The sequence below is a fragment of the Harpia harpyja genome, chromosome 12, assembly GCF_026419915.1.
Source record: "Harpia harpyja isolate bHarHar1 chromosome 12, bHarHar1 primary haplotype, whole genome shotgun sequence".
Classification (NCBI taxonomy): domain Eukaryota; kingdom Metazoa; phylum Chordata; class Aves; order Accipitriformes; family Accipitridae; genus Harpia; species Harpia harpyja.
The window spans coordinates 19713347-19739419 of NC_068951.1; the positions used below are offsets into that span (position 1 = coordinate 19713347).

The 26073-nt window shown below is 40.4% G+C and overlaps 1 protein-coding gene across 1 annotated transcript in view; it reads right to left on the minus strand.

Annotated features, from left to right (window-relative positions):
• Positions 1-21658, minus strand: part of ARHGEF4 (Rho guanine nucleotide exchange factor 4) — a 189948-nt gene extending 168290 nt beyond the window's left edge. Inside the window, exon 1 of the mRNA XM_052803778.1 lies at positions 21445-21658. Coding sequence (XP_052659738.1) covers positions 21445-21483 — 39 coding nt within the window. The 5' untranslated portion in view covers positions 21484-21658. The remainder of the gene's footprint in view (positions 1-21444) is intronic.
• Positions 21659-26073: the final 4415 nt, after the last annotated feature.

Here is a 26073-nt window from a genome sequence, read left to right on the forward strand (position 1 = left end):
AACTCCATCACATGTGAAGAGGCACAAAGCCTGAACTGTAATGCAAGCAGCAAATGCCAGCTCATCAAGTTCCCCAAGAATGTATTCAACATGGCAGTACTAGTGAACATTTAAGGACAGTTTTCCTTTTTGGCAAAATCATGCTAGCACAAGAGTTATGATTTTTTCCTTGTTTTCCTCCTTTGCTGTGTTTCTTACACAGCACCAAGTATACTACGAGCACTTCTGAAGAAAACATGTATTTACCTACAGCAGTATTAAGACCAAACAAAATTATTTAACAGCACTAATGAAAGGCACTGACTGATGCTGCAAAATATACAGAACTCAGCTTTGTTAATCTTTCCATGCTCAGTGGGAGAAACCCCAAAGATTTCATTCAGATGACTGACTGTTAACAACCAAAGCTCAGGCAGTTTCCAGGAGCAGATACTGTGCTACATACAAGTCTTCCTAACACATACAGGTCACAACTGATCTGTAGAATCTGCTCCACATTTACATCAACTACACAAGAGAGAACCCTAAAACAAGTCAAATTTACAGCTTGGGGGCAGGAAGGACACAATTTTTCTTTCTGCCATTCTTTTTAACTTTTGCACAAGAGAGCAGATACAAATGAGGGTGTGATCACTGACACCTGGCGTTTCTGCACAAGCTCTACCAATGGCTGTGGCTGGCAGCAGCAGCCCAGTGCAGAGAGCCCCAGTCAGCAGCAGGTGGAGCCCGGCCATAATGCTCTCCCGTTCAGGAAATAACTCTTTCATCTGCACTCTCCGATGGTTCTTGTAGCTGATTTTGACAAGCAGAAGTTGAGAATTGGATTATTCTGACACAGTAAAATTATACTTACTTGTCCTAGAACTGTGTAGCACAGAGAAAAAAAATCTCCCCCCTCCCCCCCAATTTTAAAGCATCTACATTCACAATGTTTTCAAACTCCCTTCCCAGATGATCTGAAGGAAACCAGAAAAGTATGTACTAAGAGCAGTTTCCAGAGATACATGGCTCCCCACTTCAGTATAGCTAGCCAAAGACATACCAGAAATCTCACTCCCATGTTCCACAATTTTGCAAGGACTTCAGCCCAACAATTTAGACGTAAGAGGTTCAGACTGCTTGGATAAGCAATTCCCAGCATCTGGAGATACATTTGGAATTTATAGGACTGGAATCTAAATCTCTGGAGAACCTTTCAGGCCTAACATCATGCATGCTGCATTTCCCTCCTGAGAGACTTCCTCATCCCTACCTGAGCTCTACAAGAAAAGAGGAAAAGGAAGCCAACATTTAGTACAAAAAGGACCTGTACCTCTCATGCACAGCTCAGCCCAAGCCTGACATTTACACCTGACAGCCTCCTGTTATTTGGGGGTACCTCCAGTGAATCTGATAGTCCTTCCTTTACTAGCATTGTCTGTCCAGAAAGTTTGCCAAACTGATGAAGACAGAGTAAGCGTTGTCTGGAGCATGAAGAGCAATACTAAGGAGTCCAATTCCGTTTCTGCTGTTAAATTACCGGGGCTCATCGGGGATTTGATGTTGCTGGCTCTTTGTTTTCCTCCAACACTGCACAGCTGAGTACACTGACTCTTTGCTTGTCTGTCAGAGAGAAGATGACTCTTGTTCTGGAGCCTCATCCATCATGCTGGAGATTAAAATTGTAATCCAAAGTGCAAAAAAACCTGAGCAGCTGAACAGGAGTTCAGTTAGATCAGGCAGATCTCTTGGGTGCAGCCAGTGAATGTCCCCATCTACCTGAGAACCCAGATGTGTCCAGGCTGGGGTGTCTATAAGAAGCTGCAGCACTGGATGGCTCTTCTCCCTGACAAAGCACGCTGATGCGTGGAAAAGCTCAAAAGCCAGCCCTACCTTAGCCTACCCTGACTTGCTCCAAGTGAAGCTGAGCTTCAACCTCCAGAGTGGAAAGCCTGTTTCTTTAGGCTATTAAGTGTAATTCAACCTGCTATTTTCTCCCTTTCCAGGGGAAAGAACAAGCTTTCTAAAACAAGTCCTCCACCCACAGAGAAAGAACAGATCTCCAGGGTATGAGAAGATACTCCAAAGGAAAGGGGTGCCTTCTCGCACATCAAGCACTCAACCCTTTCTTTATCCTCCTCTCCCCACAGCTTCCTTTTAGCCTTGCAGCTGCTCTAGGCTCTCTGGACATAGCCTCATCTGTCCATCCCCAAATGACCCTATTTTCTTTATCCCTGGCCTGTCTCATACTGGGCCATCTCAGGCTTCTTTGCTCCCCTTCTGCAGAGAAGCAAATTACTTTTCAGTCCATGGTCTGCTGCCTTTCCTAGGAACAAGAGCTTCCTTTCCAGGCTAGTATTCTCCCAGCTTTCTTCACACTGAGGAGTGTCAGCTTTTCATTACCCTTGGAAGCCCTGGAAGGCTCTTATAGACACATTAGGGCGCCCAGCCTGCAGGGAAGCTATGTACTTGAACTCACTCTGTTCTACATTTTGCTTCATCTATTTAGAGATAGGTTTTGTCAGTGTTAGAATAGTACCAATCAGCAGTACAAACACCTACAAACACGTACAGAGCCACAGAACAAACTAATGTGGAAGCCCTGGCCATATTAAGTTGTTTTTGAGATGCCCACAATAGATTCCAGAGCGCAAAGACAGAAGCATACTTCCCCCACTACCTGGGCAGGTAGGATCTTCCTGTATGCACAGAAAGGCTCACACTGAAGTGTGGGATGATATCAGCCCAGTGGGGAAAGGGAATGATTGTCACAAGTGGCAAAATTCACTCAGTTTGGGTGGCCAAGGAGACTAGATGGAGGAATCAGAATCATAGAATGGTTTGGGTTGGAAGGGACCTTTAAAAATCATCTAGTTCCAACACCCCTGCTGTGGGCAGAGACATCTTCCACTAGATTAGGTTGCTCACAAGCCACATCCAACCCAACCTTGAACACTTCCAGGGATGGGACATCCACAACAACTCTGGGCAACTTGTTCCAGTGCCTCACCACCCTCATAGTAAAGAAGGAAGTCAGTAACCTCATAATATTTTACATATCTACTGACAAATCTACAAACCTTATGAAACAGGACTGTAATATCCTCCAGTCCTGGAAAAGAAGAGTCAAAAAAGGTCCGTAGTTGGGTTCTTCACAGGGAGTGTCTGACCCATGTGGTGTGACATCAGATTAGAAAGCCCTGAGCAGGCTACTGTACCTGCACTGTAACACAGAGATACTAACTCAATCTCCAAAAAGTGTATTAGCTCCCAGCTACACCACATTAGACCTGCCTCCTAGCAGAGGCAATGAGCATGTATAGCTTCAGAAGTGAGCTTGCCCAGAACAACTGCTGTACAGCTTTCTTTTCAGGGAAGAGGCATATCTTCAAGTGTCCCACTGCTCTCAAACCCCAAAGCATATTATTGCATCTTGGGGAACAGACAGATGCCAAAGGAAGGCGGGCAGCCAGACTTCCTCAGTCAGAGCTGACAGCGGGGTTGGGTATCTGTTTTTCTCCCCAAATACACCAGCTGTTTTAATGAAAGATAATAACTCTCCCTCTGAACCTCAGCTCATAGCAAAAGTAAAAAGACCAGGTTTGCTGACATATTAGAAGGCATAGGATGCGGCTTGACAGGAGGAAAACGGCTTTGGACTGGATCTGTGCAAGTCACAAGTGATTTGGCAGAATTTCACTTGCTCAAACGTTCAACTCCAGGTGAAGTGCATTGGGCATGAAGTTGAAATTCAACACAGGGTAATAATCCTCTAAAGCACAGTGTGAAACAAAATACAGCATGTAAAAACATGCAAGATTATGCAACAGTACTCCAGAAAACACTTCCTTAATTTCTCTGATAGATTCAGTTCTTTTGTGGGTCTCCCAAGTAAGAGGAGTCCACATAGTCTTTAGTTTCCAGACATTTATCAGCAGAAGGAATATCCTTCCCTATTATTAGAGAAAAATCCAAACCAAAAATCTGTTCAAGGGCAAATGCAGCCTTGTTCTTTTCTTGCACTAGGTCCATTGTACCAGCTGTGTGGCTGTGGGTGGCAGGAGTAAGTAAAAAAGTAACAGAAACACTTCCTTGGGCATCCAAACCACACATTCAGTGGCTGGGGTTGCAGGGCTCCATCACAAACCCAAGGAACAACTCTGCAGCCAAAGCCAACTCAGCACCACTTTTACCACTCCAACTTTTTTTGTCAGTCATTTTTCTTGCACAGGTAATCAAAAGTTCAAACACAACTCTCAAGCCCTTTTCTCAGAAACGGGCTCTCAAGCACTTCTAAAACCACTGCTACCTCTTTCACAAGGGAGGCGCTGTAACAGTACCTCTTCCTCTGGATTCAACCCAGAGCAGCTAAAGCCGATGCTTCCTGTCTCTGGCTGCTCCCCTGGATCACCTCCAAACTAGTCTCTTTTTAACTTTTTTCACAGCTTCTCTAAGCTCCGAGACCAAACCCAGAGTTTTAGTCTATTGATCCAAAAAAAGCCCATTGCTCTGTTTCAAATCAGCTGCTTGATCACCAGCTTGGTGATAATTAGCTATTTGATTAACCATGTCTGGACAGCTGCCATGTGGGACACTGTTCCATCAGGATTTCAGGCAGGATTTCTGCCTACTGTGTTGACTGGCAGAAATGGGCATGTCCGTGAAGTTTATCAGCTGGTGGCTTTGCTATGCAGAAATGAGACCTAGAAGTACAGCTATGCCAGCTTGTTATTATTACACTCATCCTGCTGTATCTGTTTTTACCGTATTTACCAAAGTAGAAAGGCAGTACCTGCCTGTCTTCTCTACTGTGTTTTTAAAACAACAGGCTAAACAAAAACACCCCATAGGTTTATATTTGGACTCCAGTCTGTCCTTCCTCAAAAGGTCAGAGACTTCCACAACCCTATAAACACTTCTGTTTTCCTGCAGACATCTGTGATACTGTTTCAGTGGCAGTCTGCTCCTTTTCCAAGCAGGGACCATTACATTTCAATTGTTGCAGTCTGTAGGTGACTCCAATATACCCTGCAACTTTAATATACCAATATACCCCTGCAACTTTTATAAGTCAAAGGGTCATGGGAGCAGCTCTTCAGTGCAACATCAAGAATCGCTCCCCATCCAATATTTACCACTATGCCAATACTGAAACTGCTAAATTTTGTTGTGACCAATCAATTCACCACCAGCTAAAACCCCATTATACTTGGCCATGGGCCTACTCTTCCATCCTCACCACCTCCTAACCCCCCCACTTCACAAACCACCCAGAATAGACATATGGAGCTGTCTGTAACTGCAGGGGCCACACTGAGAACACCTTGCTGTGAAGCTCCCATATCCTGTGCTAAAAGATTTCCACAATAACCCTGACAACAAGAATAGAGCAAGGAAGATGACTGCAAAAGGATAAAACTAACAATTCTACCCGAAGGACACAGCCAGCTGATACACTCATACATGAGATACTACCTCCCACTGAAGGTTTCCCTCTGGCAGCCAGGCTGCTACTGTCTTGTTTTTGACTGTAAAATCCAAATGGTTGAAGGAGTAATCCAAAAATGAAAATCCAAACATCACATTATTCCACTGTTGTCTTCAACTTCAAAGTGGAGGGAAGAGGGATTTCAGATACAAGTCTTACCAGAGCTTCCTGTTAGTTAGCTTACATTTCTGGTACCAAACTTTGTAGGAAAGTTATTTCGTATCCATATGGGTGGGTGCCAATAACTGTGCATCATTCATCTGTGTTACAAGTCAGGACATACTAGTTCAGACTCAGCTGTATGGTAACATGGCCGTGAAGATTCTCTGATGCAAACATGTCACATGCTTCCAGCTCAGAGATCCAGAAAACTGAGCACAAGGTTGTCTGTACAACTCTGAAAAGCAAAATCAAGACATCCAAATAGGCATATCAAACTCCAGCACATAGGCACTGTGTCCTCTAAGGACCTGTCTTTAAGTTATTTGGATTAGGAGCCATCAATTTAATACACTGTTCTTGGAAGAAGTAACTGAGGCTCAGAAAGTCAGAAGAGGAACCCAACACATTTTTTCAAGAGAATAAAAGGCACTGACAGCGTATTGGAGCTTCTCACTTTGGGCAATGATCTAGACATAAAACAAATACAACCACTGCATTTCAAGCAGAATCCTTTTAGCAGCCTTGCTATGTTTTAAGCCACAGGGACTTCACATATATGAAACCCTTTACTGGCATCTCCTGCAGAGATACTCTTAATAACAAGCAGTATGCAAAAGTTGTCTTTGATGTAGATCTGTGTTTGGTTATGCAGTGAGAAGAGCAGGAAGATCTAAAAACCAGGCACTTGAAGAGCATGATCTGCTATTGAAACATCCAGTTTATGAAACATCTGTAGTCAGAGCCTTCTTCATATTCTCCAGAGACAAGAAGTAGATTCAGTGTCCCCTGCTGCTCAAAATGTGAGAGGCTATTTCACATTTATACTATTTAGAATCATTTCAGTAATCGTCAAGAGTCAAAACTGGCACAGTGGTTTCTATCCATGCCTGAAAAAGCTGGCTGAAGTATCAAGGCCTGTGCCATGATTCAGCAAGAACAGAGAGGGCAGACTCACTCCAAAGTCTTCACTGGCAGGAGTAAGCACAGAGGTAGAGTAGCTCTCTATTTGTAAAGCCATTCCCAACATCCTTTCTCCCTTTTGAGTTGCCACGGTGACAGAGCTGTTCAAGGAGGTTGAACTCATTCAGTTCATGTTTGCAAGCATAAACTGAAAATCCCAAAGGGCCAAAGTACCAACATCACAGTTTACTTCATCAGAGCAACTTCACCTCAGGGAGGGACAGACACCAAGAAAACTGGTAACAAAGTGGTACAACATACACACATAACCCGGCACAGGAAAACACACAGTTCTGTCTAATTTTAAGCAGTTAAATGCATTTTTCAAATTCTTCCCATAGACTATGACAGTTTTGAATTTTTCCTTTCCAGGGTCTGGGGACTTGTTCTCCAAGGGCATCAGCTTAAATTTACAATGTACACGTTGTACAATGTGTAAGTTGTACGACAAGCCCTAAACATTTAGGAACAATTTTAAAATAATATTCTATCTCTGTATCAAAGACTGAGAGTGACTAAGAGCAAGATCTGAAAAGGTTCACTTATTTCCAAGGCTGAATTCTTGCTTCAGTGGGGTTTAACAGTATCCCGCTTGCAAGAATACAGCCTTGTGTTCTGTTACCCTTACTTTTGGGGCAAAAAAGATCCCTATTGATTCAGAAGTAAAAGTCTTATTTCTTCTTTCTTGAAAGCCTCATTTATGAGAATGACTGGAATAGGATGAATACTGTTCTCAGAGAGCAAAGGTTACTCTACTTCCACAATTAAAGGTTTCTTTCAGGAAAAAAGTGAGAGAGAGAAATTTTGTTGTCTATGTCAAACTTTTCCATAGATATTACCTGTGAAAACCTGCAAACATCTTGTCATCTTAAAGATGATAAATACATATTTAAACATTGATAAAAACATCGCTTAGATTTAGCAGTGCTGTGCAAGTGTGGATAATAAGAAGACGATTTACTCCAAAGACCTTTTGCCCAATAGCCCCTGCTCCAGATCCCCATATTCTCTGCTCCCAGGCCTTAGCTGCAACCTGTGCCCAGGAACATCACCACCTAGGACCAAAGGCCTCTGCCTCTCAGTCCTCCCTGTCCTCGGGGGAGGAGGGTGTCGCCTGAGGATTCAGGTTACCTGAGGACTTGTTTTCAAGCACAAATTATTCTGAAGGGTGAGATAGTATCTGAGGTGCCAGATGTACACAACAATAATTCATGCTGATACTGAACGTTCAGCATTTTTTTGTATTTTCTATGGTGTCATGGTTAATGCTGTGGGTTTTGATGTTTAAATAATTTCTAGACTTGTCATAAATTCAAGCTGAGAATGAACTGAGCATAGAAATGAAGCCTATTAACCCCCCACTGCTGAAAATAGTCTCTTTTGAAAATCATAGGTACATTGTCTAAATATGTCAGCAGGAGAAATTGTTTATTCTTAACACACTTGGGGCCAAATTTCATACCAGCATATTCATCTCTTCTGAAAGCGACTCCTGACTACAAGTGCTTTATTTACTTCAACCTAGCATTAGCACCTCATGCCCAGATTTGTGTCTTTACTCTTGTTTGAGAAACTGATCTGATTGAAAAAAGACCCCTGTAAAAAGAACACGTTCTAACAAGCTAAAAATTCTTAAAGGTGGGGGAGTTACCTATCTTCTGTCATAAGAAAAGGCAGAATAAGTATTCTCATCCATCTACAAAATGAGGAAAAGCCTCTTTTCCAAATAATCTGGCACAGAACTTCTAACCCTGTAAAACCTTCAGTACAAAATATTGGGGATGATCTCTACAGTCCAGTAGTGGAAATAATATTGTCAACATTTCCTGCATGTTTCTTACTTGGGAAGTCAGCTGCATTTACACTAATCTCTGCATTTGCACAGAGATCCCAGCTCGCATGGTTCGTTGTATGAAGCTGTGGTGTCATTTCCTTTGAAACACCAAACTCCTGGAGTTAAAAACATGTGGAGCAGAGACATGTCAAAATAGAAACAGAAAATAGGAGAGGGAGGAACAGGAGGATGACAGTCACATGCACTGTGAATCAAAAGCAGAATTCATATATATTCAAGTGACACCTTAAAAGTATCAGTCCAGATCCAGTGCCATAAATCCAGAACAAATACGATTAATTGACATAGACCCATATGCCACTATTTGCAGTGGAGTTCCACAATTGTGGTTTAAGATAAATGAGGGGTTAAATTCTCTCTAGGATAATTGTGTTCTACACTGACATCTAATTCTCCTGGCAAGACATGTAAATATTTATCATGCTACTTAGGGATTTAGAGGTATTGCTCAGGCAACAAGAGCACAACAAGGAATGAGACAGGCTGGACCACAGCTCATCCAAGAAGCAGTTGGTAAGTGAAAGTGCCTTTGTTGTTACTCTGCCCTGGGGTTGGCACAGGTTTGGGTGTAAATTAGCCCTGCTGTCTCACTAGTATTGCAGCTGTTCTTCACAGCATCCTCCCTGCTAGCTCAGAGATACCAAGATGACATACCACTACAATCAGCCCACTCTCTGTGGCTGGCATAGGGAATAAAGCCCAGGGCTAGAACAGTTCCGGCACTCCTGGCCCTGTAGGGCACAATCCAGCTGTGCACACCTGCAGAAAGACAACTCAGGCTATTCCTCAGTTGCCCTCTGGTTGACTCAATACTGCTGCAAAGACGTGACTAAATTTGATGTATTGAAAAACAGATGCTGAGAATTTGGCAAGAGTCAGATCTTTGTGCTACAGTTAATGACATGATTCCCCACAGATTTCTGACAGTCCGGTTCCTTATTGCCTTTCAGGCCAGCTTCCACATTATTGCTTTTCTGCCCAATGCATGGTGCCATGATGCTATACGCTGCATCAGTTAATTTTCAGTTTGAAAATGCACATTTCCTCCTAAATGTGGGTGGTCTTGGCTTATGCCTCAGTTTTCAAGAGCATGGTCCTCATTCCCAGGGTGCCAAAAGCAGTTGGCACAGTTCATGCAAATGGGATGCAGTGCTGAATGGCTACAGAGAGACCTTGTAGAAAATTGTTTTGTCAGTCAAGCCTTGCTTATTGCATGCAAGCCAAGTGAGAGAACCTGCTGTACTAAAGGAAGGATAAAATAAATCTATTCAGGAGATCTTATTAAGACTAGCTTTTTATCAAAGGGTTTGTGATAGGCAAAATGGAGCTCAATCTATTGACAGCACATCAGAAAGCTTCTGGTACCTGATGGCTAGCTGAAAGATGCACCCAAACCAACATCTATAATTAAATGTCGGCAGTAAAAAGGATTTCACTTGCAAAAATGCTTTGCACAATAAGAAGGTACAAAAGTCAAGGCAAAACAAAGCATTTTGCTGAAGTGTAATTCTTGAGTAGTCACTAGAGTGCTACCACTCTTAGGCAGCTCTACACTTGTTACTGGGAGAATTTTCTGATAGCTTAATATGGGACTGACATAACCTCGAGAACTGCCATGTAGTACTTCACTGATTCAAAAAGGTAAGGCACAGGTAGAAAGGGAGATCAAAACCAGAACTTAAGATAGACTACTATTCTTATTTTTTCTGTTTGTCGATACAGAAAGACAAGAAATGCATGGATGTAAAGCTTATATTCTCACATTATAGAAAGCCAGCATCTTTGATTTAATCTAAACCCCTTCTCTTCTAAAACCCTTTGTTTTAGCAAACAAAATGAGTTTCAGGTTGGTCAGATATCCAAGTAAATCAAGTGTAAACCATCAGATTGTCCCTGCCTAGCCCTAACACAAAACCAAATAGGCTCCCATTCAGGCAAGTATCACCCAAGTCTGTTTGAAACACAGCAGATGTTGCCCAAATAGAGCTGATCATAAAAGTCCTTAAGAATAAAGAAGCTTTGATGCCTGTCTTCCCTTTTCCCATGCATAGAAAATAACAGCATTGTTAGCAACTTCACAGTTGAGAAAAGGTTAAGTATGAAATCAGATATTTGTTTCTTAGTACAGAAAATAATTTGGCAGGCAAAATCCAGCTTGATTTAGAAGTTCCAGTGATACCTCTTAATAATATAAGAGGTATGGTATATAAGAATTATGTTAAGAAAAGATAAGAATTATGTTACATTGTGTTATGATACCTCTTATATTATTAGCAATATAGCATCATGCATTTCACCTAAATACCTTTGTTTTAATGCAATTTAGCTGTCCGTAGACCTAGGTTGTTCTTCAGCTAATTTTAAAGTTAGCAGAAGTTAAGGAGTGTGGTTTCCTCCTATGTCCTTCAAACCATAAGTGGTTGAGAAACTCTCACCTACTAAGGACAAATAAACAAACGAGCAAGTGGACATATGTAAGAACTGGGAAAATAAAAGCTATCAAAAATTTTTCACCCCTAATGGTCTTCCAAATCTGGCTATAAATCAGAAGACATCGCCTGTGGCATCTCTTTGACAAGACCCAGTCTTCAAAATCAGATCGAGAGATTATCTACATCACAAAACAAGATGTACTTGAGTCTTACACTCCATAAGAAAAGCTAATCTTTATTCATTAGCTGTCATGGAAACTCTCTGCCTTGGGAAGGCTATGAATGGTACATACACCAAGATCACATACAAATTGCTTTTATTAAACGTCAAATGCCTTCATCATGATTTGGATAAACAAATGGTAAGCAAGGCAAAACTTGGCCTATTTCAGAAGTCTTGCAGAGAAACAAATGCCACGGGGGTTCAAAAAGAAAAAAAAAATAAAAGAAATTCATTAGAAAAAGTTTAAGATATTGCAAATAACAATTATTCCAGTTCTTTCAGGCTTTCTGGCAAAGACCTGTGATACTAGCTAATGATGAACAACTGAAAATATCAAACCAGCAATAGCAAGTATGAAATAGCACTCCAAAACCAGGGTGTGAAGGCCCGTGCTCTTACCGCCTGCTGGATGATGCATTTAACAGAGAGAGGCCAGGTGTGATGGTAGAAGGCCAAGAATCTTAGCAAGAGTCTTAAATTATTTCTTCACAGAAAATAAAGACTTCTGGGAGTACATTATTCAAGCTGACTTTGGCTTCTTTTCCTCTTTTCAGAACTGTCTGTGTAGAGCATACTTTTCCAGGAGTTTAAACCTCACACCCAAGAGAAAAAAAGATACATAAGACTGATCTCCCCCAGCACTGAGACACAACACCTCATCAGCAGAATAAAGCTAAACAAAACAGAGCGACAGCACAGAGACCACAGTATCCAGCTGAACCTGCCGAGCAGGCAGAATGCAATGGGTAGAGCTGAGCTCTCGCCAGCAAGATAAAAAAAGCTGAGGAAGCAGATCATCTGATTCCACATGGGGCTGGTTTGTCTATTTCCTGTTGCATTTGGGGGGGCAAGCAAAGGAAGAAGGGGAAGAGGGAGAGGCACGCAAATTTTTAGGCTTCTGGTTGATTCTTCTAACATGGTGATATCAGCTATGTTATACTGGGATTAAATTCAGAAACAAAAAAAACCCAACACAACTGTGGAGTACACTATGACCATAACTGCACACCTCTGCAGTAGCACTCCTCTGTTCTGGTAGTGTAACACCACATCTCTGACTTTCCCACTTACGGATATAATTTGTCCTTTGAATTTTCTTTTGTTGAAATGGTGGATTACAGCAACGTAGGATGTACATTACGTACATGATGTATATACATGTATTATTATATGTATATTGTTATAGCAGTGCAGAACAGCTAGCTTTGCTATGAATTTTTAAAGGAAATTTTACAGGTGATTTCCATTTCCATCCAGGAAGCACATGACATCACCTGTAGGATTATTAAGTGTTTTATTCTGGATCAGAAAACTATTTTATTTTATAAATAAATGAAGGGTAATCAAATAGTTTGAGTCTTCTGAAGACGGTAAAAATTGGAATAAGGTAGCTTTTATATGTCCCCTCAAATAAATCATCTAGCTGTTCCAAAATAAAACAAAACAAAATAAAATAAAATAAAATAAAATAAAATAAAGTAAAATAAAATAAAATAACACCCCTACAGCCGACTTGGGAGATGTTAATTTCAAAATTCATACCAATTTTTGTTGCAACAGTTGCCGACACGAGCCAAAACAGGAGTTGGCAGCAGGGTGAGAGCACAGGCATGGCAGCAGTGGCTCCATGCAAGCTCACTGTTCGCTTGTTTACCCAGACACTGAGATTTTGCTGTGACATCAATGCCCATGTTGTCCCATGTTACTTCACTGTCAGCAAGCAAGCTAGCTGAGGCGTTACTGTATGATATGCAACTTCTGAATAGACATTCCCTCTGAAGAAATAATTGTCTTCATTGTAACTGGTGACAAATATTTTAAGCCACCTGTTTCAAAACAGTCTCCTGAAGCTGGAATGAATCCTTTTACCATGGGATGTAATGTTAACATACAATTGCCAGCGTATTATGGCACTTGTTTAACTGAAATCTAGAATAAACAAAAATGTATTAGCGTTGATAGGGAGGGTTTACTTGGCTGTGTATGGAGCTGAATGAACTTAACACATTACTTTCATGCTCACTTAAAGGAACTGCAATCACCTACCAGCATGCACTACAGACAAACTTTGTGTGATAAAAAAATGTTATAATTAATAGCAATATGGTATCTGATACCAGCTGAAACCCTGTAGGAACCATGAGTATTCTAGAATAACTTTGTGCCTGATGAAGGAACAGTATGAAAGATACCTGTCTTACCCAGTTGGTCATGATTATTTCAGCCTGCTGGTGATTTTAAGTGCATTCCAGTTCTTTTCACTGCTTGAAAAGTTACCTGCACACTAAATGTCTGTGTTATACCTAACTACCCAGAGCAATCAATCTAGCAGACAAGCTCTGAAACAAATCTACAGAAGGGAGAGTATCAACTGAAGACAGAGAGATCACATTTATTAGACAGCATTACGGCTGACTTTCAGAAGATACGATTTCCCTTACACTTGATTGAAACTACCCCAATCATGAATTGTCTTTCCATCACTTTTTACAGTTTCTATTAGAGGTCCCTAAGACTTTTAACTCATGGAAGTTAATTCCCAGGAAAAATATATAAAGAATATCCCAAATAGCATTTAATGACATATATTTGCCATTTAACTGTCAAAGTAAAAACTAGAATATATATAAGCTAGAATTTGAGATAGCAGACAAGAATTCACTCCTTATGTAAACTGCAGAAGCTTACCTCCATTCATAGGGACACACTGTGAACTGAAAGACTTTTTCCCCTTCCCAGAGCTGCAGCATTACCCATTTTTAACCCAAACACAATTTGCTAATTTTTGAATGCTCATCTGATAATGCATCAAATTGTTGATGTTGTTGTTGCTTTTCAAAGGATGTTTATTAAAACCTTGGTTTCTTCATACAACTGGTTATTTGCTTCTTAAATTATTATACTTGACCTCTTTAATAAGCATAGGGAATACACAGGGCTTGATGCTCACCTGCTATAAACAGATTTGTTAAAGGTGTACTTAAAACTGAAAAAGTCATATTGTAAGCTTGGTCAGAAAGCTGTCTATTGAAAACGTTAAATCTTAGCTGGTGGAGAGAGCCAGGCTCTGCAAACAAGGCTTATCCGAGGCCCTCCATGACCACAATACTGTTTTTAAAAGGAGAGGGTTTTAGTACCAGAGAAGCAAAGATGCTTATGAGACCCTACTGAAGAGAAAAAGCACTTGTCTTGTTTTTTTCAGAAAGGTCACATATATGATCAGGTAGCATTTCACTCAAACTTAAATGCTGTCCTCAACTTGCCACGTGCAGGCACTGAGTGAATGTCTCTGTCAAGCCTACTATGGGATATTTCCAAGAGTAAGAGATTGCTCATTAGCCCCCACCTATCTAGCGTCATTGTAGAAAATTGGCTCAGCAGAGGGGGCTTGAGACAGAGAAGTGTTATAATCAGAAGGAGGAGGAGTCATCCATTGCTGGAGCAACCGTTGCCTGAATTTCCACCTTTAATCTTGGCAAGACCTGTCCTCTGAAGAGCACATGAGTATTTCACCTTTATTTTCATGTGTGTGATCAGAAAGACGCTGTTTCAGCTGTGAAGCATTTCAGCTAATTGTTTAAAATGCCTCTATAGGTTCCAGCCCCAGTTGGTTGAGGTGCCTGAAGCAAGGCTGTCCTATTCAAGGACTGCTTGCGTGTTGCAAGGAACTGTTCATTATCTTAACCTTCTCCTTGCATTTTGCAAAAAAACACAAAAACATTGTCATTGACAATTACTCTGATGCAAATTCTTCTCTTGTCTCCTGGGATTTTTATTCAGGCAATAAATAAATCTTGTGAGGTCAAAAGTTGAACCTAAGGCTATGTATAGGTCCTGGTAATTTTTAACTTTGTGGTGTGATTTAATCATACAGATTTTCATTCTTCATTTATAGGTTGTGTACAGGGTGAAATCCTTTTCTTAAGGAACACTGTTTAAGTGCCACTAGATTGCAATCATGTTAATTGAAACTCTGCTTATCTAAGTAATTATATACTCATCTGTATGACCTCAATAATGCTACTGGAAGTTTCTCAGCAGCAAGCCCTATTCTAGTTGTGCAGAATTCTATCTCTGAAGGCAAAAGAAAATTGTGACTCCCAAGCAGCTTGAATTCTTTGGAGCACAGCCAACAATGTCACAACTCTGGTGATATGGGAAACTGTTGACTAGGTACCAATGGCCACTTTGCAGGAAATCTTGTTCTCAACATAATGTGAGGTTTGATTACACAAAAGCTGACCAAGACATTCAGGACTTTTCCCACACTTTTACCTGTAAGCAAACCACTCTTCACTCTTGGATGTCACTATTCACATGTAACTCTCTTAATGGGCCAAGTTTTCTTTTCTAAAACATAAGATACTATTTTTATTGGGACATCTAGAGCCCACAAACAATTTATGTTGCCATATATTGAGATGCACTTTGTAAATAATCCTAGTGGCCAAGAAGTCAAAGTGATTCCATCAAATGTAATCTCAGTTAGTACCTCCTCTCAAGTAAAGGTCTGAACAAATGGATATATTTGTTAATTTCTGTCAATGGATGCATTATAATTGTACCCATTGTTACACTTGTATTTTAGTGGACATCCTCTGCAAATGTAAGTCATGGATCACTCTGTCCTGCTTTAAAAGTGACAGGAATTACTATATACTGAAATAAGTATTAATCACAAATGTTAATGATTTGGATGGAGAATTTTCTTCTACCCTCCTAGAGTGATAATAGCACTCTTGTATTGAAGATGAAGACAACTCTCTCAGCAATATTTCAGATGGAGAGTGTGTGTGTATGTGCATGTATATGTGTGTCTGCGTGCATCACCCCTTGTAATTTACACACATACAGGCAGGTTAATCAGGAATTACCTGGCTGCCATTAATTCCAGTTTCCATTACTGTCAAAGACTCATTAATGCTTCAGGGACTCTGTCTTTTAATTGTTCAGATACTTTGCATACTAAGCAGTTCTACCTTTCCCTTTAGATCTCCTTAAGCCTCTTCCAGGCAAAATGCATTCCCTCCTTAAAAACAGTGAGAGTTCATTTGACACTTTGTTTCCTTACTAGCATGTCTTCACTGACACAATAGCTATGAATGATCCAAACCTCACTCCATTTTTCAGTTAATAGTGTTTTCAGGCTAATTCTTTAATCTTCTGATATGTGAACTAGCTCTTAGTTCAGTCTCACCAATTATTTGCTTTTGATACAGAGATGGATAGCTCCTGTACTCTCATCTGGTATCATGCTCTTTTCCATATTGCAGCATTTTTTTCTCCAGGAAGACTGCCAATTGCCATGCACTATGCAGAATTTTTGGTTTAAGAAGGTACAAGATAACTGTCTGGTGTAAGAAATTTCCAATCCTGATGATTTGCCATACACTCTGCAGCTTAACTCAGTATCAGGAAACAACTTAATGTTTTTTAGATGGAAGCCATTGCAGAAATAAAATAGATGAATTTCCATTCTTCCTTAGTATCAAAACTATTATTAGAAAATTTAACTCTGGCCAGCATACTCTCTGCCTCAGTGGAAAACGCACTTCAGTCAAAGCATTTTACTTTCTGTGGACAAAATTAAGAGTTCATGGTTACCTCAGTTGAAAAGTATTTGTCTACAGCTACTTCAGTTCCTCTGAAAGCAAGACCTTCACAGAGGTGTTTTATATGTGAATTTATGCTTCTAAGATAGCTGTGTTTTTAAAGCCATTTAAAAACTCAAGTAAAATTTTTTTATATTTTTGCAAGAATAAATATTCGCACCATTGACTACAGTATCAATTCTACATGTATATATAACCCAGGGGTTCTTACAACCACATGTGTAATCATACAAACTTGTTGTTTTGCATATTAAGTGAGACATTAGCAGCCCTCTTTAAGTTTTTAATGAAGAGGTGTGTATTCTGGTATTACTTGCAGAGTTGTTACTCAGGTAGTATGAGTTGCTATAGACATTACTATAAGATCTAAGCTGACATTGTAGGATTGTCATTTTAGCTCCAGCTCAATATTGGCTTGGTTTAATTTATGCTACAAGAAGTTCATTAGCTAAACACTGACAGTCTTCTTCAGCCAGTTTTGCAAGAAAGCAGTTCCAACCCAACACTGAAATGCTCTGTTTGACTGTTCTTTATACTTTTTGTTGCTATTAGAAAGCTGCAGCACCAGTGCACAGAAATCCCACTGTACAGGATGACATTGATATTTAGAAGATTGAAAGCCAAGATTCCACACACTCGCAGGATGACAAAGATCAATACACTGTTAAAATACCTACATCTTATCTGCTTGCTTGACAGTTGAGCATGGTTAAAGATCACATTAGTATACCACATCATCTATATTAGATGACAAACAACTGATAAACACATTTTTAAAACAGCTGCATGTTACAGTCATTCCTTAGTTTTAGGCAAAACCTGCAATATCCACAGTCATTATTCAGCTAAACATGGTACATTCAAGACATGGTCCCATGCAACAGCAATCTTATAGCTGCATACAATGGGACCAATGCTTCTGCAGGTAACAAGGTACGTTTTCAGTGAGACAACATTCTGACTTTCCAAGGGAATGTCCACTCAACAGGGTCCCTGCCTCTAGGTAGTCTGGCATAGGTTCACCTGAAATCAGAACTTTGTTTAGAAATCTCTGTTACAGTTTCACTAGAAGGGGAAAAGGAGCTGACCCTCAGAGCAGAATAACTGGCCATTATTTTAGTGCTCATTTGACAGGTATCTTAGAGGTGCCAAGACAGAGACTAACAAAGATTAGCCCAGCTAAAAGATTGATGGTCATCAAAAAGGAACAAACCCACCAAGTTTAGGAGGGAACCTAACCTTTCAGGATAGGTGAATACCTAGTGAAACAGATGCAAGACCTAAAAGTACTACAAATGTGGTGTTTGATTTCTTAAATCAGAACAAAAATCCTTCAGAGAAACACATATATTGTGAACAAACTATTCAGACTGATTCATGTAAATGCAAGCTCGGCATATTGTTCAAGGAGAGAACTAGCAATGTCAAGTTCAGATCCAAATTCTAAGCTGGTTGGGCTGCAAAAACTAATCAAGCAGATGACACAGATTTCTGAGCAGAATTAAACAAAAGTTGTGGCCAATGAGAGAGAGAAATGTATGACACTTTGAACACTGAATCTGATACAAATTTAGGATGTTCTACAGCTGTGCAATACTGTTTCCTATGACAGCAGCTGCAGGGCTCCCAAAAGCTCTGCCTGCAACTGACGACTGCAGCAAGCACGGCTCAGGCGTATACTGGCCTTTTAAAGTGGCCAGGAATTTTTTAGCTGGTATTAGTGGCCTGGAGCTTTGGTTCAGAGAGAACAATAGGCGTACTATTTTAGAGGCATTAAAGGTATTAGTGGCAAATCTGCATCATGCCTTGTTTACCACTGTACCAGTGGTATTAGACAGGAATTGAAAATGACTGCAACAGGCTGCTTGTTTTGAAATGCTCCACGCTATAAGTGAAAACATGATCCTTATTGTGGCCATCATTATAAAAGACAGCAGTATTAATCAGCATTTTCTGGTTTTGAAATTAAAGAAAACAATAATATAGTTCCATAAACTTTGCTGTTGCACTTCTCAAAAACTGATGATGGCTCACCTGAGCCATTTATATGATTTTTCATTTAATAAGGAGTTACACTTTGATTTCTGCACATTTTCTGTGAAAACCAAATATTTTCACACCAAGTGAACAGACATGTAGAATATCTTAATTAGAGAATTATTTAAATTAGTGAGAAAAACCAGCAGCTAAAACCAACACAGTTGTGCATCTGTAACAAACTCAGTATCTATTTCCATTTCTCTTGGCCAACCCAAAGATAAACATATTAAGCCTTTAAATGGATTCTTATGGGAGATAAAAATCTTGACTGGCCAAGATATAACAGGATATCACTGCTGACACATCCTCACAAGATCCAATGTGCATGCAGTTTTGTGTTTACTCCGAACACACAGTGAAAGGAACTGTGATACCGTCACACAGTTACACATCATAAACTCATGGTTCTGTGCTACAAAAGCCTTGCAGCCAGACACAAAGGAGGATAGGTGGGGGGTCCTGAGCTCTTCCCTACCAACTCTGCCCCACGGTCCTGCACCCAGCAGGACCTAGCTCCCCCCTAGATATGCAGAGACAGATTTATGCTATTCCCACTTCCGCCTGCTCCTCCCATCATCAGCAGCATTGATGCAACTTCCAGAGGAGGACAAGAGGCACAACAGTAACTCTCCCATAGTGTTAGCAGCATTTATCCCAAAGCCAAGGGCAGGTTTATTAGCTGTTTGGCCCAGGCTGCTTTTTCTTTCCAGTCAGGTGAGGGTGAAACTTTTAAAGTTCCCAGCTGTGGTTATGGGGATCTTAGGAGCTAAAATCCTATTGAGAAACATGGCTAAGATCTCAGACTGCATTTCAAGGTACTTGGGTCATTCTAGCATGACCCAATTCACAAGAATATCAGAGTACAGCATGGTACACAGGACCTGTAAAATACCTCCATTTCAGACAAAGTTTGACCGACTTAGCTGATTGTTAGATTTAAGTCAATGAATGCAAAATGAAACTCATAGACATAAACTGACTCTGGCCAGTCTCTCAAACTGAAACCAACAGAGATGGCACAAAGCTGTTACAAACTAAAATGATCATCTTCAGAATGAGTCCAGTAATCACCATAATACGGTTGACAACTACCAGTTTTAGTCAGTCCTGTTTTTCTCAAATACTAGTGTCTTAATGCTATTGTAGATGTCTGATCCTTATGTAAAAAAATACTCTTTTAAGTACTGAGAAGTATGTCCTCTCACACCTTAAAGTAAGGTATTTACATATGCTTTAGCAGATGTTTTATGCTAAAATTTTTCAAAGTCAAGGCTTGTCATGGATAAAACAGCAATGCAAGTATGATGCGTCAATAGCCATATCCCAGTAACAGAGAAAAACCTTCCTATTGTATTTTTTCTGTCCCTCGCTTTTACCTCCCAAAGAATGCAGTGTTTAGGGTAACAAAGTAACTCAGAAAAAACAAAGTAGATATTTTAAACCCAAATGCAGGCAATTTTTAAGACCAGCTCCACACAATCTCCCTAAGGAAGGTTGCCAAAAATGAGGCCCACCTTCTACTTAGAAATGCTACTGGTTTTCTATGAACCATCGGGTGGTTGCAGGTGCTAATTGTAGCTACATGTTTTAGGACCAAAATTAAACTTTTTCTCACATTTCTTTCAAACAGCAGTTGGTCTCCACAGAGCAACTCTGAGTTGAGATTTACTGCTGACTTGACACTACGGCTGCAATCTTGGAGCATACTTTACCAAGAAGTAGTTTGGCATGCAAATGTGTAAGTGACAACATAATGGGAAACTGGAATTCAGCTGATTACAGTTATTCTATTCCTTAAGTATTTTTCTTCTAAGTTAGCATAATTCTCTATTGAGCTTCAAATTCTGACATTTTAGATCACGGCATAATCCAATATTCACTAATCCAATTAAACTTTCATTTCCTTTGACCCACACTTCTCCAAATCATCTATGCATTTCACAGTGCACGCTTCTAATGAGACCTGCAGCACACACTCCAGTTGCAACACAACTGTGCCGTAATTCTGAGCAGGGTGAAAGCCACAGCTGGGACTCAGATCTTACACAGCTATTCCAGTCCAAGAGCAGACAGTAGCAGGACCTCAGTCATAAAACTGTAGATTCACAGAAAATGAAACTGTCCCCAGAGAGTTACATACCCATCACTGAAGATTAGATTTTTGGTCTGGCTGTTTTAATAATATGAAATGTAAACTTATACTTATTGGCAAAATTTTATAGTTTATTTTGTATCTATCTATCTAAAATGTTTTCAATGATGGTAGTGTTCATTTGCTCAATTTGGCATGTTTAAAATAGAACAAACACTTCAGGAAAACGTAATAAAAATGAGTTATAATTTGATTTTGTCTCGTAAAATGCATCTTTCACTGCTAACAACTCCCTGGTTGAAGGATGTGGCTTACACCATAAATTTTATGGTTTTCATCCTATAAGGATCTCTCAACGTAAATCCACAACAAGTGTTTCCTTTTTATTGTAGCAGAAAATAACCACTTTCTACAAATCAAATGTTAACATAGCAAAGCAAACTGCAAACCTGGTAAGTGTGCTTACTGGCTGGGCATCAGTTCTCAAGAAAACTATTTTCTACATTCCTGTACAAAGACTTCAAATCTAAGTTTCTTTCTTGTCAAAACAAAACTAAACCAAGCAAACTCCCACACTCAGGAAAAGTTTGAAATTACTTACCTTGAAGAAGCTCCGAAGAAAATACATTATGCTTAGCATTTTGGAAGGTTTAAAATGAAGAATTGTTCAATCTTTAGAACATCCAAGGCCTGGGTGAATTCCTACACTCCTGCTGTGTCTTTAGTTACATGTCTTCTTGTTGCTATTTTGGACGGTCTTAGTACAAGGGAAGCATAAGAGCCATGCCAGAAGCTTATGCTAAGGAGTTGCATAACAATTAGGGCTTATCTGTGCTGCGCTGTACAGTACAGCAGTGCAAACAGGTTTGTTCACAGTTTACTAGCCCCAGAACACTTCTACTAGGCATGCCCAGAATGATGCCATTGTATTTGCTAAAGAAACTAAAGCTATTTGTGCATGCTTCTAAAAGAACTGGAACTACAAAGGACAGCACATGTTCCCTTACCTCCCCCCCCAGCTTTTGCTTTTGCCTACTGCAAGTTCAATCAGTGAGTATTATGCTTACTGCAGCGTTTAAAAGGAAAGGCTCCCACACTATGAGCTTTCTAGTTACTATCTTTAAAGGTAAGGAAAAATTGCAGAACAGGTCTTTTGAAGTACAGAAGAGTAAATGCAATTTCAGTTTCTTCTTTTTTCTCACTTAACGTTAAAGTCCCTTAAAGATTATCTGTGCTTCAGTAACATTCAGCAGCACAGAGATGCAACTTATGCCATGCAGTATAGAATCTATCAACATTTAGTGGCCAGGACTGAGAGTTACAGGTAGTCTGCTCACAGCGCACTCAGAATTAAAGACAACAACTACAGAGTGCAAGCAAGTTCTCAGAGAGGGATCAATCTGCATTACAGCAACTGTAAGGCACAGCCTGATACTGCATGCTTTCATTTATTTTTTAATCTAACTATGGCTTATATTTGAACTATTCAAACCACCCGCTATTAAAATCTTTACACCAGGAAGAGGTATTTTAGGGAGGTGCTCCAGAGTAGCTTCTGATGCTCCATGCTGCTGGCCACAGGGAAGAAAAACACAGATGTGCAGTGCACCCAAGCACAGCAAGGTGGAAGGAGGGACACAATCCGCCACTGTGGCTGATGCCCCAGCACTCGCCCAAGACTAACACCAGCTCTAATATGAAACATACTCTTTCACTCGCTCTGTGCAATAGGGGATCTGTGTGCCATCAACCCCCCAGTAACCACATCCCTGACTTGCCTTGGATTTGCAATACTGCAAACCCCTTTATATCTTCCAGCAGCCATTCTTCTTCTTAGTCTATTTCAAACAGAAATATTATTGTTTTGGTAGTACATGTAGATAAGACATTTATGCTTAAATCAAATACTTTAGAGCAGGAAGACATATTTTACAACATACACAATTTTTCTGCCATTGGGGGAACTGCGTAAGTTTACACAGTCATAAGAAAGGGCACACCTAACTTGTTAGAAACCAGGCCAATAATTTCTATATTGCAACATAAGGTGCAAATGCAATAGTCTGTGGTATGACCTGCCAAATGACAATACTACTTCAATGAAGTTTGGTCCTGCCATCTCTTATGATTTCATGGATAGAAGAGTGTTTTCCCTTAAATCTTAGTTCTAAAAGACATACATATGTCAATATTATATACATACAACAATCTTTTTAAGTAAACTTCTGGCCCACAATTTGGGCGGAAACCTGCAGATAAAAATTCTAAAAAGTCTCAAAACAATTAAAAATCCAATGTTAGTTTAAAAAAAATCTCCTTGGAGGAAAATGGGCCTGGCTCATGAGTTTTCAAGGCTTTTATTTGTTAATTCTTAAGTTTACATTATTTTGAAGGATTACTTTTCATTACTTATTCTGAAAATACTGTCATTCTTTTAAACCCTGCTTATTCAAGAAATTGCAGGCAGACTTACATTTCCTGCATGCCTCTCCTGGTATTGACTCAATGGGCTACGCTCACAAGGTTCAGCTGAAGCATCCTTTGGCCAAGCCCTGACGTCAGACTCTTTGAGCAGAAGGAAATGCCCACTAAGACAAGTCCAGATCTGCAGTGCCTTGGCATTTATTTTTCACAGATTAAAAGGAAAATAAAGCTTTATTCACATATGAATTAAGGGGTTTTTTAATAAGAATCAACCTATGCATGTGAAAAGCCAGATTTTTGCTGCCTGATTTTTATCTACAAGTATTTCTAATTTCTACAAAACTGCCCGTGTTGCAAACAACATGCCAGAAGCAGGTCACTGACACTGGCTGGGGGGTTGCCCCAAGAACCTGACTCCCCTTTCAGTTGCTTATCTTTTCTGAAATTAAGGTTAAAGATCAACTGCCTATCATTCACCCTATTCTTCCATGCTTCACTTGTTTGTGGGCTAGAAATAAGGATGTTCCTTTGCTGTAAATCAGCTGAGATCTTTCCCTCAGACTGGTACATTTCTTGGACTGGTTTACTTCACCACATAGCATGTGCAAGTTGCACAGTATTCCCTTAATCCTGCAATTCCTTAAAGACAACACTACTATTACTGGAACTCTGCTGTTCAAAACTTCAGAAAAATTGCAAGAAACTTTCTAGAAATCAGGCCTTTGTGAGTATGCATCTTAACATATCACTGTAGAGCTACATAATTCCTTTTCCATTCCTGAAAAATACAGGTCGTATCAGGTGCCTGTGCCCAGGAGCTGGCAGCAGGGCTGTGGGGTCTCTGTGAGGAGAGGCCGAGGCTGCCCCAGTTGCGGCCAGTTCCAGCCATGCCAGGGCAGGGGAGAGCACAGCTGGGCCAGTCAGAGGAGCCAGCAGTGCCCCTGTGACAGTGCTTAAGAAAGGGCCAAATGTTGTCCAGCAGCGAGGGGTGAGAGGCGAGGGGTGAGAGACAAGGTGTGAGAACCAGCCCTGCAGGCAGCAGGCTCACACACAGCAGGAGGTGCTGCCAGCACCTGGGCAGAGACTCCCCTGTGGACCCTGGGGAGCCCATGCTGGAGCAGGTTTATCCTGAAGGAACCACAGTCCATGGGAAGGACCCACACTGGAGCAGGGAGGAGGAGTATGAGGAGGAAGAAATGGCAGAGAGGGATTGTCACGGGCCGACTGCAACCCCTCATTCCCAATCCCCTTCCACCAGTCAGGGGAGAGGTGGAGGAGTTGGGAATGAAGGAGTGAACTTCAACCTTAGGGGGAAAAGGGGGGGGGGGGGAGGCGTTTCAGCTTTTGTCTTTGTTTCTCACCATCTAACTCTATTTTAATTGGCAATAGATTAAATTAATTTTCCTAAAGTTGAGTCTGTTTTGCCCATGATGGTAATTGGTAAGTGTCTTTATCTCAACCCATGAGCTTTTTCATCTTATTTTCTCCCCCTGCCTGTTGAGGAGGGGGAGTGAGAGAGCGGCTGGGTGGGTGTCTGGCAGGCGGCCAATGTCAACCCACCACACATGCACTATGACTACAAACAGACCTAACAGCATTAAAGAGAATCTGCAACCTGAATTAATTTGTGTTATGATATGTGCAAACATCTAAAACATCTCCCTTCCCACTTTATCCTACATCTAATGAAGAAGTCCCTAGCAGTAACTTTGATTTGTAGATCTATAAAAAGCTTTCTGATGCTCAAAATTTTGCATTTTCTAAAACATCCGCCTACTGCATTTTTTCATAGCTAACTTTTCACTGTTTTTACCCCTCCCCTTAAAAGCAAACAATGGATTCCCAGGAGTTCACTACTCCCAAGTCTGTTTTCAGAGTTAAGGAGTTTATCACTTAACATAAACTTCACTTGCAAAACTGCGGTGATCATTTTTCAGTGTATGATTCTGAGGTTTCATTTGGTCAATGAGGATTTATTCTCTTTGGTACAGGTATAGAGCTGTTAATCCTCATGTGCCCCAGGCCAGCCACTGTTGACATTTTTCTTACTGATACACTACCTAAATCTACATGCCTTTTCTGCTTTTTAAAGAACAGCAGCTGAAAACTGTCACTGACTCATAGAACAAAATATCAATTTTGCCTTTTGCGACCACAGTCAAAAATTACTGTTTAAACTGACACTGCCTTCAGCAGATCAGGCACTATCGGGTGCCTGAACCAAAAACATCTGACAAAAAGTTAGTTACCAAAACCTTGCAGAGCACTAAGACTAGTATTGTCTAAAGGCAGACAAGTGGCACTGAAACTCCACTACTGTACTAGTGGAAGGCTTTTCTTCCCATGATTTCAACTATTTGACTACTTCATGTACCATTCACTTGGGTTAGTTTAACATAGTTGGGTATTACGTAGATTGTATCATGTTGGCTTCCAAACCAACTAAATGTTAGAAAATATGTTGATTTCATTCCAGTTTTATGGATGCAAAGGTCAAACTTGAGAAGTCTTGTGCATAGTGCAGAGCTTAAAGTGAGGTTGGGGACTGGACATGCCTTCTTGCCTCTTCTGAGAGCATCATGTGCTTCTGTAAGATTCCTCCAAGGAACAACAACTTTGCCCTATGTTGTATTCCCCTGAGAGTACAAAGCCTAGAGATTTCATTGTTTTCATGTCAGTAAAGACATAACCACCCTCTATTAAAAAAGGCATTGATTATGGCTCAGTGGAACATTAATTTATATCCCCATACTCTCATACTTTGAAATACTCTAATTTGAAACAAAAAGCTCCAACAATGAAGACT